Here is a 14,708-nt window from a genome sequence, read left to right on the forward strand (position 1 = left end):
TGGATAGGTAGTAGAGCTCTCAACAATTCAAAGAAATGAAATGCAAAAAAGTGAGGAGGGAACAGAGGGCTTTTTCCTAAACTAATTTTTAATGATGGTAGATACCAGGAGTTAACTGCTGTTGAATTAAGTTGGAAATCTTAATTTAGTGTTACGAGGATAGTTAGTTAAAAAAAAAACAAAACAAAACCAACAACAAAAAAACCCCACAAAAAACCACAACACCATCCATTAATAGTTACAGTTGGATTTGCTCCAGTATATTAAAATAAACACAGATGTTTCCGTTATTGCATCAAAATACCTGTTAACACCATCTTATCATTTAATTTCTACATGATGATGAAACAGTATGTGTTCCAGTGCAGCGATGACTAGTCTGTCAGTAAAGTTCAAGCTATGGTCTTGTGTTATAATCCAGCTCAGAAAAAGTGAGAAGTATCTCAGTTACATTTACTACCACCAGAGACCAGGCAGCAGAAGAAGAAGAATCCTCCTCTTGGAACAGATTGTGATAGTGAGTCAGAGTTTATGCTTCCTTAAAGGCCACCAGAGCAAGGGACATAACTGTATTCCACCAAGAGGAAGCAAGACTTGCTGAGAAAGATCTGGCTTAGCCTTTGGAAAAAAAAATAAATTTTTTTCCTTTTAAGAATTCTGGGATTCCTTCCAAATCCATGGCATATCTATGTGGACTATAGATAAGCTTTGCTAAGTAAGTTTTCCTATTAATTATATAGGTCTGGCTTGTTGGTATTAACTATTTATATTATAGACATTCTAGCAGAAACAAAAAGCAGCTTGACTAAGTTTGCTGAATCCTTATGACACCTGTAAGAGGGTGCAGTAGCAACAGGGCAAGGGGAAAAATGGCTGTTTTCTCTCTCACATGGAGTCCTTCTCTGCTGGTTCATTCTTTCTCATTCCTTCTGGCTACTGGATGAATCTGCAGCATCTCCTGCAGCTGCTGTGTGGCAGTGAGTCCCTCCATCAACTGTGGAGCTTCAGCCAGGGTGTCCCTGAGATGTCTGTTATATTCTGTTATGGCAGCTGACACTGTAGCTTGCAGCCATAAGAGAAAAGTGAGCTGCAGTTGCAAGGATACCTATTTGGCTTCTGCAGAATTGCTTTTTTCTCGGTATCTATGAATCATCACCAAATGCCCAAGTAACTTCTCTCTGCTCTTCTCCTTCCTTGTTTGTATTGATGGTCCACAGAGCTGTTGGAGCTTGGGTACTACACAGTAATGTCAGTGCTAATATGGTCCCTTTCCTCAGCAACCAGACCTCTCTGTACTCCAAACTCATGAATATATTATGCCAGCAGTACAGCTGGGTTTTTTTGTGGATGATTTTTTTTCTTTGGTGGTGTTTTTTTTGAAACCAGAGTTTGTCATCCGTTGATCACATCTGCAATAAGTATCTGCTTCGCACTGCTCACTTTCTGTTTCTTGTAGAAAGGTCTTGGCTGTGGTACAGCCTGGTGGGTACCATCTTGATGGGTCATCATTTGATTGAAATAAACTTGTGTTTGCACAGTGTGTTGCTCTGTGACTAATGACTGTAAGTCACTACTGCTTTTTGGTGTTGCCTGTGAAGTCTCGGAATTCAAGAAAAAACACCTTGTAGGTAGATCAGAAAAAGCAGCTGTAACAGTTGGGCATTAAGAGGTGTTAAATATCATCTTATTGTTGAATACATTTGTAGCTAATAAAAATGATGTGATGACAGTGATCACCTTTTTAAAAAGACAGAAGGCAAATTTTTGAAGTTTAGGCAAATATTACCAAATGTTACCTTTGCAAATTTGAATGAATCACTCATGCTGTCAAAAAGATAACACACAAAATAATCAATAGCATCAAATAAAAATCTACAGAACTGTCATTATCTTTTGTCAAATGGTTTAGATTTTTCCTATAAATAAGACTATTTATATTGATTCCTTGGGTATGGAGGGTAGTGAAGCAGATAGGAGGTAATTAAAAGCATAAATCTCAGGAACTTCTGAAGGTAATTTTCTGTTTTGTAGACAGAACTGACAAAATGATGAAAGTTGTTAGCTCCAACATGACAGAAATATTGCACAATTACAGGGTACAGGGTTATAATGTGCTGAAAGTTCTGTTCAAATAACAGTTGTTTAACAGAGCTTTTAACTCAAGTTCGGTTAGGTATTTAAAATATGAATTGACTCCTTATGACATAGCTGAGCTTCACAGGTTTTTGATTTTTCCATGTCCTTTTCAATAGTAATCTACCTGACCATTTGGAGCAATTAGGGTTTAGAAATCTGTCGAAAAAATAATGCATAGCTTCGGTATAACAAATGCATGAACACTTCAATTTTGCAGATTTCTTCAATTACATCTATTATTAATATCAAATTACATAAAATTAAATTTTTCAACACCACTTCCTAATTTATCACTTCATATAATTTTTATTCAAGTTATGTTTCTAGTCTAAATTCTTCTTAACTTACATATTCCTCACATAAATATGCATGCTCTTACAGTATGGTTATAACAGGTGAACTGTGTGTTCAAACATTTGGTAGACCTCTTACTGTTTTAAGAAAGGGAGCTTTATGGTTTAGAACTTTCTGTGAATTAAAATGGCAATATGTTATGGATATAAATACCCCTGTGCTCCTCCAGTCTTGCACAGTTAGATGCCTTCTGCAGTAGGACCGCTGCCATGGCAGCCACGGCAGGTCAGCTCTTGTGCAGAGCTGCACACACTGCATTAACCCCCTGCTCCTGAGTTACTCATTTCATACAATTCTGGTTAGACTAGCTACTTCCACACTAAGAGCTTTACCTGCAAAAACAATGAATTTTTTGAGGCTATGTAGTCGTTAAGGAATTCTGTAGTTATCAGGAATTCTGGAAGTCACAGCTTTGCTTTGATCCACGCTTTTAAAGAATACTATGATCTTCCAGCCCTACTTAGGCCTTATTTATATCTGTCAGGCACAAAATCTATTGATTTCAAAATAAGTTTGGGTAATTCAAGCTATTGATAATTTAGGATGAAGACCCGAGTAATATGAGAATGTTGTAAATATTCTGAAATACTAATAAAATATGGAAATTCTGTATTAATGATATGCCCCCTGGAATTGGAGTCAACTTGATGCATGGAAGTGGACAGGTACACAGGTGTTGAGGGGTGGTCTACCTATAATGTGTGTTATGACTAGATTTAGGATGTGTTAGATTTTATATATGTTTTTAGCATTACGTTATATAAAAAAAATATGGTATGCAGGCAGGATTTATCTTTGTAGTTACTCCAAGAAGAATAGAAGTTTTCAAGATTATTACTTGTCTGTTAAGTCTTGCAGTTGTAAATGGTCTGTGTGGTTGAACTCTTACTGGCAGAAGCTTTTGTGATATTTTCAACAAAATATTTTCCATTTGAGATTACCATTGTACTGACACCAAATGAATACACCATTTGAGACAGAATTGCTGTTGAGAAGACTTCCCATCCAGAGTGGAATTCCTGCTTTAAAAAGATGCAGTAGCAAGGGAGAAGAAGTAGGCGCTACAAGCCACCATGTTCAGTTCCATTTAGTTATGGCACTCACTGGTATTGCAGAGCTTAAGGCACGAAGCTAGACCTCCCGTGTGAATACTCCAGATCTCCCTTTATTTCTGTATTTCTCCTTCTTAATGTCATGCTGCTCTACATAGATTTGATTTTGTATGTTAATTGTCAGACTGGATGGTGTGGTAGCAGTTTCAAGTATTCAGCTTAAGTGTTGATGGTCCAGTGGTCTCATTTCCATGAAGACCTATTGAAGGGATGCTTCAGCGGATCCTGAAGAAACCTGAAAAGATGTTGTTCTTGCACACATACACGCTAAATCATTAGACTTAGCCAAACCTTGCATCAGGTTGTCATTGAAAGGGTCTGGTAGGTTGATATTTTGTCTCTTTATGTAGTAATAAAATCAGTTAATTAGTCATTCACCACCAAATAGATTCTAAAACTCAGTCACTTGTGAACTGTCAGAATGAGTAGTGCTGATTTCAAATATACTGTCAGTCATTACTCCTGACAGGCATAATTTTCAGTAATACTTTGTACTCTAGTCTTACCTGAATTTCAGAGTTTTCTTAAAGGTAATACCACTGTCAATGAATCTGTATGTTCTGTATGTTTCCTGGTTTTCTATATATCTTTCCATCTATACATCTCTATACCTATACACATATTTAAGTTTATGCAAAGTAAAGCCACTGAAGTTATTTTAAGAACTCCGATATGCTAATGATATTCACATTTATTTTAGAAAACATGTTTACATGTAGAAGATGATTTGCATTGTTGATGTTTTATTAGATACAGTCTAGCCTATAAGGCTGACGTATGGTGTGTAGTCTCACAGTTTAACATCCTGATGCTTAGATGTCAAACAATAATTTGAAGTTGAAAATGGCAATTAACTTTAGATTTTAAATAAACTGCAACACTTGGATCATTTATGTATCTCAATGAAATATGTTTTTAAGGGAGGAAAATCTTGTCCTTTCTTACAGCGAAGTCATTAATCCTAATAGCATAGAAGGCTTGCTTAATAAAAAAACAAACTCATAGGGTTTATTGGTTGTGGTTTTTTAATTACTACTTAAATACTGTGAGTGGAATTAAAAATCTGGATTGCTTAAAGAAAGGACAGTCATCTGCCCGCCATTTTAAGGTGTAGAAGTCTGAAAAAAGATGGGAGAAAATTGTATATTTATTTATGTCAATGATATTCTTAATTATTTGCAACTGAATTCAAAATACAGCTTTTCAGTAGACCATAATCTTCTAAAGATTTAGACATATGTTTAGTGTCTTAAAATATGCATCCTATTGATCAAAAAGTAATGCCAGGCAAATGCATAAACACTTTTGTGGAATTTGGCCTGTCAGTATAAGGTATTTTTTGTATTCTGGTATGTAATGTCATATTTATTGCAGCTTAAAGCTTTTCCTGTTCATTAAATCTTACTAGCCAGTACTTGATGACTTACTATACTTTCTAATAAGTGGGGGGATTCAATTTTCCATTTTGAAATTTCGCTACTAAACTACAGTCAGTTTTGGAACCAAGTGGAAATCAGGTTCTCCTTTTTGGTAGGGGGTTCTTTCATATGAAAAAATTTCTTATTCCACTTTTTCAAAAAGTGTCCTCCTTAACCTAGTAAGCATTTCATTTAAAGATTTTAATAATAATAATAGAAGTTTAATAGTGACATTTAATTTTGATTATATAAACAATAAATTTAACCAGATCTTTTTAAAAAAAATAAATATTCCAATAACATTGAATTTTAGCACAGATAAATTATTTTACTGTAGAATTGATTCAACCCTCCAGTAAATGATCCCTGTACACAGGAATAAGTTATTATGCCAGTAAAAAGCATCACAGTACATGAATACCGAGAGATTCCTTAAGGTTGTATATCTTTATTTTGACTTTTCCTAACTATTTGTGTTTTCTCAAATATTGTTTTCATGATACGGAGTTTGCATGAGTTAGTTGTACTTAATTTAGTTAATGTTAATGACGTTAAAAAGCACATTCAGTTTTCATTTAAGATATTGCATCCCTGAGATATTTACTCTTAAATTCATTTTAGATTTTATTGGGGTTTTATATTAAAATTGGTAAATTGTCTTTCTTTTATACATGTGACTTATAAACCTTGTGTGTACTGATCTTCCTTTAGATTATCAGAGTAAATGAAAATAAACGTTCATCTTCTTGTCTTAACTAAAAATGAAAGTTTTATACATCATGGCGTATTTCAGTGATGTATGTTACAAAGCTTGTAACCGGTACTGTATTGCTGTAGCTGTGTCAGAAACAAGTTTTAAATGGGACTTGGAGCAAATATTCTTGCCTTTATTGTGGTACTTGTGCAAATATTTTTTAAAAGTAGGGTTAATAATGATCAGGACATTGATAATCTGAATAACTGGTACTAGCAATAATCAGAACTTGCGTTCCAATTTCAGATTCCCACAGCTGTCCTTTTTCCTTTTGCTTACTATGACTTCAGAAAACTCCAATGGTTCTTTTAACAGTTCCACAGAACGTAGTTCCCTGTTGATACTGTATTTCAGTTACCAAAAGGTGACTGATTCAAATGATTTATGCCACATTGGATAAGCAGTGAACTCTGAACTTTAGGTGTATCTGAGAGGGTTAGAAAATAGTGCTTATGTGGCTAGGAAACATTGCTTCAGTACCTCAAGGAATGCTCCTCTAACTTCGTGTTTGAAAAGAGTATCTGTGTTTCTACTCACAGAACAGAGATGAGTTGAAAGAGCCTGAAAAACAAAGGTTTACCAAAATCCAGCCACTGGCATTTGAAACTAGACAAATGTAGAAATAAATGGTATGTACTTAACTGACAAAGTCAAGCACTGAAACATTTTACCAAAAATAGATTTTTCATCTCTAGCTACTTCAGAATCAAAATTTTTTCCCCAAAGGCAAATGGACTAGTTCAAACATTTTTTTAAAAGGCTGGTGTTCTCAGAAGCTGTACTTAGATGCTCATAGCAATACCTTCTGGCCTTATAATGTACAACTATGAATTTGATAATAAAGATATTATACTAGTTAGAAAGCTTAAATCAAAAGTGAGTCCATTCCCCACATTTCCATGAGGCTTTGCTTGTGTTTGTGGAAGTCTTAATTTTAATTCTGCCTGGGCTTGTTTGTTCTCAACAGGTCTCTTGTACACTATATGAGGATTGAATGAAGGGAATCAAAGACTGTAGCAGGTTATTACTGATATTGCAGGCATTATTATTGCATATATCAGCAGAAAGGCTTATTATCAAAGAATTGACTTACTAAGTCTTTCTCTTGAGTGCACTTATGTCTTATGTTATAGCTTTGGCCTCAGGCAGCATATGATCCTGTCAACAACACACATATGCGCAGAGCATAGAGTTCAAATATTTAAAGGGACATCATCAACTTGAGCGTGCTTGAGTGGAAAAATCTTGTACTTGCTATTATTTAAAGTTGAAAGTATTGGAATGGAAAGAGGATATATACACCTCAATTTTTAGCTTCACTTTCTTTACACTGTAATTTGTGAATAGTTCATTTAATTTTGTTGATGGCAAACACTCCTAGTACATCATGTAGCAACAGCAAAGCTTAAGACAAATGGACAAAACCCAGCAAGGGTGGGGAGAGACAGGGTGAGACTCTTGTGCTGATGTAAGACCCATCGACATCATGGGGTGCACACAGATCTGTGCTCCTCTACCCACATTCAGAACTGAAGAAGTCCAACCTAGAAGTTGACAAGTGTCCCTTTAAGTAGTGCACGTAGTAGAAGTGGTGTAGTTGTTTAGTTGTTCCTTGATAATTCTTAAATTGTGTTTGTACATGTGTTAATATTTCAAAGGTTTTAAAATCAAGGAAAAGTTTAATAGCAATTGGTGAGTAGACTTTTTACTGTTTGTATTATGAAATCTTTTTAAAAAAATCTCAATTTCATAGGAATTCAAAGTAAAACTTATTTAGTACCCTTTCTTGCTGAATACTTGCTTACTGAAATCTCCTCTAAAAAAGATGTAGCCACAACATGTCACATACCCTGTCCTTTTGAGGCAGAAAGCACTGTGTTTCACAGGGTGTATAATCACTTAAGGAGCTTCAGTGTATAAGAACTTCACTTGTCTATTTTAGCATCACTTCTCCATCAGTTTTAACAGTGTATATAATTGTTGTGAGGACTCCAAACACCGTCTGTTCTCTTGTCTGGTCCAGCTGTTTCTACTCTTCACTTACACTCTACCATATGATAAAACTGTTACCACGCTTTCCCAAGGTGACTGTATTGTAATGCCTGTTTCTGCTGATCTTAAAATGATTGTCCTGGTTATGGCAGCACTCTTAATGGAATTCAAATGTCTTAGATGTTATAGTTGCTTTTTATAAAAAGCATGTGACTTGTTTCATGGCTCACTTCATTTAATGCGTTGAACTAAATAAAATACTCGTAATCAGTTGAAGAGAGGGAATGTGTTTTTGCATGAACATAAGTAAAAGTTTATTTACACCGATGTTTTTGTATGCCAGGTACCAAGGTGTGGTCATCTGGTTACATGAAGCATGCTTTCTCTGAGTGTTTTACTTTGACATAAACTACAATATTAACTTTGTTAGTTAATATGTAACCTTCAATAGAGGCGCCTAGTAGTATATCTGAAATAATTTTTTAAAATTATGTTTGGAAATACTAATATTGCAAAGCTATTGCTGAATAGCATAATGTTATGAAAGTAGGCAGTGTTTTGTATACAATTATGTTTCTTACCCATTTTTGGTAAATTCATTTCTTAAGAAGTCAAGAAAAACATTTAACTCATTAACTGAAATTTCCAAGTTTTGGAGTTTCTATTAAGCATGTAGTTCCTTAGTTTTGCACCTAACAAAGGAGCCTGATTTGTCAAGGCGGCTGGTTATGTCAGGAACAGTAACAGGAGCTCAAAATTACTGAAAAAAACAGGCATTTATTTGTGTGTCTAGCTTTAGCTGTGCAACTTCAAAGACACTGACCTAGTTTCTGAAGATAGCTTTAAGACAAAGGTGAAGGAAAGACTACATCTCAGTACATATTTCTACTGTTCTGTTTGGGCAGAAGAGTACATTATATATGAAGCACTTTGCAGGGGGAGGGGGGGAAAGCTCCTCTCCTTCCTGCCCTTCAGGTTCCAATGTTCTTAGTCTGTGGAAAAAAATATTCAAGGCAATTTATAAAACAATCAAGACTGATACGTATTTAGTTTTCTGTGTTTTAATTGGGTCTACTGAAGTTTATAGGTATGGTATTTCTTCATTTTAACCCTTCTTTCTTGATCTAATAGTGCAGTCATAATGTCATTAATGCCTGTTTCAATTGCTGATAGTGTAAGGATGAAAATATTTCAGGACTTTTGTGCTAGATCAAACAGGAGGGGAAATGGATTTAATCATGTTACAGCATGGTACATCTTTCTAAGTATAAGCAATACAGACTAGGGAACAGTACATGAAAATTGAGTAGCGCATCTTCAATTGGATGTGTTTACATTTGTACAGTGCTTTAAATCTTTAAGCACCATGGAAGCAAAGAATTACATCAGGAGTGACAGAGCTTTATGTAATCTTGAAGCCTCTTTTTCCGAGTTAGTGAAAACATGTACCATTCATTAAAATCCTGTCATTTGAATATAGAAGAACTTACATCTAGGAAAACTGTTAGTATAAAGCTACTAAAATTTTCTAGGTGGAATAATGTGGTGCCTACTATTGAAAGTGTCACTTTTCTGCCTTGTCATCCATTGTGTTATATAGAAGTACAGAAAAAAGTGAGCCTGATTTGTTCTCCTTTGTAGAGCCAGGCCGAGGCCCACTACAAAGGAAGTAAACATGCCAAGAAGGTCAAAGCACTAGAGGCAACGAAAAATAAACCCAAAGTTGGTTCTTCCAAGGACAGCGCAAAGGCTAACACAAGCTGCTCCACCACGCCAGTCACAGCCAACATCTCTGACAAATCAGGTCAATGAAAACTTTTTGTTCTATACATTCTTTATTTTCTCCTTTTTTAGTGTTTGTACGAGAGAATCTGGTTGCATGACAGTGATCTGTGACTTGTGTTTTCTAAACTATTTACTGTGTTTTCTTGTTCAGGATTGATTGGTTTTTATATCAGAATGCTCTTTCACATCTGTGAAACATCTGGTGTCCCTGAAAGCTGAAGTATTTTTTTTTTTTTTAACTTGTGAAATTGACTCTTATAAAGTATGTTCTTCATACAACAATAATAATGAATGGTGTGGGTGGAGGGGCAAGTCTGAGATGTATGTATTTAGCTGAAGCATAAAAAACCTTTGTGAGGAATTTCTCCTTTCTGAATAGGATAATAATGTTCAAACAGGGAAGCACACCTACAGAAGTGTAGTGAAGCCTCATGGCATGGATTATTTCCTGACTTGTACAGCTCATTAGCACTCCAACATCACTTCCCCACCCCCCTGCCTCCATATATAGTAATCTGAGGAAGAGCAGTAGCATTAATTGCAGTGGAGTTGCTGGAGTCTCTCCTTGCTCTGTTAGTGTTGTGTTACTGAATGAAACAGGAGAATCTCCTGAACTCGCTGACAGTCTGAGATACTGTACTTGTTATGCAGGAGAAAGCAGCTACTGTGGGTTGCCCAACTGTTGGTCTAATAGACTGCTTCTGATAAATTTGCTTCTGTCTTGATAGCCATTTATTACCCTCTTCACCAGAGCTGAGCTTGCCTCAGATGCCTTAAGGTGAATGACACAGTTTTCTGACGCACCACACCTCCCCCCCCCCGCAAAAAAAAATAATTTCCTTATCAGTCAGCCTGCTGTTTTCACAACAGCACCAAAACTGTCTTTGTCTGAGTACTTAGCAATGGGTCCCAAATTTTGGGTTGATTCACCTAGCAAATCACATTTTAGGTTTGAGAGAGATAACATAAATCCAAGTAGCATCTTCAGGTAAACAAGCCATGTTACTATAAAACAGTAGCAGACTACCATTGATCTAAATCAAATGTGGACTATTGAATGAAAAGAGATTTAAAATATTTGATAAATATTTTACTCTGAAATATCAAAAATAGCTTTGGTTAAAATGTCTTACTGCTCCAGGTGTACACTGTAAGAAGTCAGACAGCTTCTTAAGTAAGGTATCAGTTAAAACTTCAGAGGATTTAACATATTAAGAATGCATTCTGTGATAATGTAATTGTTATAATGCCCTCCTCTGACTATGCCAAAGGCTGAGGGCCAAATAACGCCATTATCTCTTCCCTAAGTCTGGATCTGTCTCGTGTGTCCTTTGCCAGATAGATCTGTCCCTGACATGATTTTCTTCTTCTCTGTGCAGTGTACCTAAAATCATTCACACCTCTACATTCAGTTTCTGATAAAATAATCTAACCCATGGCAAGGGAAACCTGCTCTTGATATTTTTATATTGCCCTGTTTTGTCAGTGTGTTGGTTTATGTTATTAATTACTCCACATAAATTAGACAGATTACCATCTGTGTCTGTTGGATTATACCACTGCAAATGTTTCTACATTAAAAAATAAAACACAGTGGCGATTTAGTTAAACACTTTTTACCCGTTAGGAGAACAGTGGGATTCTCTGTGGAGGGGAGAATCCTCAGTGCCTGTTATTCTTCTACAGGAGATTGCATATGGGATGTTTGGGAGGCCAAAAACCTGAACCTGGCATGGCAAATTCTCCATATACACAAGGAATGCTGGTCACAGAGCTGGGGAAAGCTTGGAGGTGGGGGTTTTTACCATGCTAAGGACGTGAAACCAAACCATAATTTTGATCAGCTACACGTTCCCTTACAGTGGCTATTGTTCATCTGCTCTTTAACATATGTTTAGCTCTTTAACGTAATGCTTATTGCAGCTAGTGCAATCACTATGTTGCTTCTGGGAATCAGTGGTAGGGGTTTTTTTACCTTGGAGCAACTAACTGATACCATTTTTTCCCTGAATATTTTAACACAGCTTTCATTCTCTGAGAAATGGATTATTACTATATATTAACTGTATAGGTATATTCTAGTTTTCCTTAAAAGATTTCTAATACTGAGAGTTTCAGTTCATGTGTGTATTTGTCATCTTGGTTTTTTTAGCCTGATTTCCAAAGGAAATGAGGGTTACAGTCACATCATCTATCCGTACTTCTGTTATTCTCTGGCCCTGTCTTTACAACTTTGACTATATTGTCTAGCATCAAGAAAATGTATGAGATAGAGGTTTTAATGAAGCTCCTAGAAGTCTGATGGAAATTGGCACCTGGATAGAAGAGAAGCCTTAACTTATGGTCCATCCTGAGAGATGCTACCATGTGAGCTCTGTTTTGCTTGGCCTGCTGACTGGCCAGGCACTATGTTTCTGTTCAGGATGGAGGGTGGTGGTGGTGGTGGTGTATGAGAGCGTGTATGTGTGGCGTAGATCTGAAAAAAATTGCATTAGAAGGACATAAGGTGGGGCTACATGGAATCAAGGAAGGGAATTAAATTCCACCAGTTGCGGAGCTGTTGTTTAGCCATTGCATTTTGGAGTATTGCTAAGTTCCTCAGAAATGTTCATCAAGAAGTCAGTCATTCCTGGTGTCCTCTTCTTGGAAGGAAGAGGAGAATGAGAAGCTAAACAGAGAAGACAGTTTAAAGTTCTTGTGTTTGTTATCCACTGTACTTCCACTGGTATTAGTGCAGAATGGGTAGGGACTGTTATAGTAAACTGATAAACTGAATTTACTATTCTTATATGTAGGTCCATTAATAACAGGACACAATAGGCACATCTAACAGCCTTTTTGATGTGCTGTCATTTTGCGTGACATAATGATAAATGATCTGGAGCTCTCTGAATGGTTGCTATATATTGAACTAAAATTTCAAGTTAAGTTTACTACAGAGCCATGTCTTCAGTGGGTCAGCTATAGCATGAGATCCAAAACACTGATTTGTCAGAAATCACTATTGTAGTAGTAACAGGAAAAATAATTTCACTGTTGGCTCAGTTTATGTGATGAATTTATGAAAGGCAAAACCCAAACTCATCCAGTCCTTATTTTTCAAAATTTATGATGCGGTGGTCTCTCTGCAGCCGTTCCTTTCAACTTGAGAAGTGTAGCTGCTGGTAGAGCTACAAAGGTTAAATTAATCTTTAAGCTCTTTTACGAAGTTTCCAGAAGGGTGTGGGCTCCTGCAGACAAAAGTAGCCTCAGCCAAATGGAAAGGGGTGACTCTGGAACTCAGTCTGATGTGACAGTGCCCAAGCTGTGAGAGAGTGGTCTTCCGTGCTGGGGTTAATAATACATTATGACTCAGAAATTACTTTTGTAAATAGATCATCTGCTGCACATGTAATGATAAAGCCACAGTACCACAGTGCTGTGTTGGCTGCAACCTCGGGTAAGGGAATATTGATGGGCTGGATTGCACAAGTTTTGCATCCTAACACGACAGACTACTATGTGATCCTATTTTCTTAGTGCACAACTCTTCACCATTCAGAAAATACTTGTTTGTTGATATTTGTAAGTACCACCATCCTATCCTGTTGACTGTTTCAGCAGACAGGAAGAAAACTCCACAGCTGATGTATGACAAGGTGGCAGTTCCCCTACCTCTTGTAGGGTCATGTCTGCTTGATTTGACGGGTATTTGCAGATTGGAGGTGTCCATAGGGGACCGTTTCATAACCTGTCTCCCACACAGTTTCTCTGTCTAACTAGGAGAAGTCTAGTAATGGCTATAGAACAGTTTCATATGCTAGAAAATCACTACTGTGACACTGCAAGCTTTTTTGTAGCTGCTTTGAGCCATGGCTACAGAGCAGCAGTGTTAACAGCACCGGGAGCTGCTCTTTCATTGAGGCTGTGGAGGGTTGACCCTGGCTGGACACCAGGTGCCCACCAAAGCCACTTTATCACTACCTCTCCTCAGCTGGACAGGGGAGGGAAAATGTAACAAAAGACTCATGGTTTGAGGTAAGGACGTGGAGATCACTCAGCAATTACCATCACAGGCAAAACAGACTTGAGGTGGGGAAATCAATTTATTGCTGTTCAAATCAGAGTAAGATAATAAGAAATAAAATGAAATCTTAAAAAAACCTTTCCCCTACCCCTCCCTTCTTCCTGGGCTCAACTTCACTCCTGGTTTCTCTACCTCCTTCCCCCCAGGTGGTGCAAGGAGGTGGGGAGTGGGGGCTGCAGCCAGTTCATTACACGTTCTCTCTACTGCTCCTTCCTTCTCCGCGGATGGGCCCCTCACACTCTTCCCCTGCTCCAGCGTGGGGTCCCTCCCACAGGGTGTGGTCCTTCAGGACCAGACTGCTCTGGCATGGGTCCCCCATGGAGTCAGAAGCTCTTGTCAGCAAACCTGCTCCAGCCTGGTCTTCTTGCCAGGTCACAGCCTCCTTTGGGCATCCACCTGTCTTGACATGGGGTCCTGCTTGGACTGCAGGTGGGTATCTGCTCCACTGTGGACCTCCGTGGGCTGCAGGGAAATCTCTGCCCTGGTGCCTGGAGCACCTCCTGCCCCTCCTTCTGCACTGACCTGGGTGTCTGTGGAGTTGTCGCTCTCACACAGTCTCACTTCTTTCTCCAGCCGCAATTGCTGCTGTGCAGCAGCTTTTTTCCTCACTTCTTAAAGGGGGGAAACCTTTAGTGCTACCACACTAAAGGTGCTACCACAGTGGCTGATGGGCTTGGTCAGCAGCAGATCTGTCTGTAGCTGGCTGGCTTTGGCTCCATCAGATACAAGGGAAGCTTCTAGCAGCTTCTCACAGAACCCACCCCTGTAGCCCCTCTGCTACAAAATCCTTGCCACACAAACCCAATACAGGGGCAAAGATTCCCTTTCCTCCCTGTGGAAGCCCAGGATTTTCAGGGTGGCTTTACACAGAAGTATACATATGTGTATGGCATATATGTATGGCATTGCATTAGAAAACAGCAGGGATAGTAACCACTACATAACACAGTCTAGAATATTTAGTGTGTTTTAAATATAGCTCTGAGAATGCACTAGAAGACAGTGTCTGTGATCCCAGGTTAGCATAATCTAGATGCTTACAGTGATGAGTCCTTTAGGAATGCGTATGGTAATAACTGGTTTGAAATGTC

At 37.7% G+C, this 14,708-nt stretch overlaps 1 protein-coding gene across 13 annotated transcripts in view; it reads left to right on the forward strand.

Moving 5' to 3' along the window:
* ZNF385B (zinc finger protein 385B) overlaps positions 1-14,708 on the forward strand; it is a 169,119-nt gene that overhangs the window by 133,441 nt on the left and 20,970 nt on the right. For all 13 annotated transcript variants that reach the window (XM_055718581.1, XM_055718580.1, XM_027810603.2 and 10 more), the window contains one exon: positions 9,408-9,570. In XM_055718581.1, the coding sequence (XP_055574556.1) occupies positions 9,408-9,570 (163 nt within the window). The remainder of the gene's footprint in view (positions 1-9,407; positions 9,571-14,708) is intronic.

Source organism: Falco cherrug, chromosome 8 (assembly GCF_023634085.1).
Source record: "Falco cherrug isolate bFalChe1 chromosome 8, bFalChe1.pri, whole genome shotgun sequence".
Classification (NCBI taxonomy): Eukaryota; Metazoa; Chordata; class Aves; order Falconiformes; family Falconidae; genus Falco; species Falco cherrug.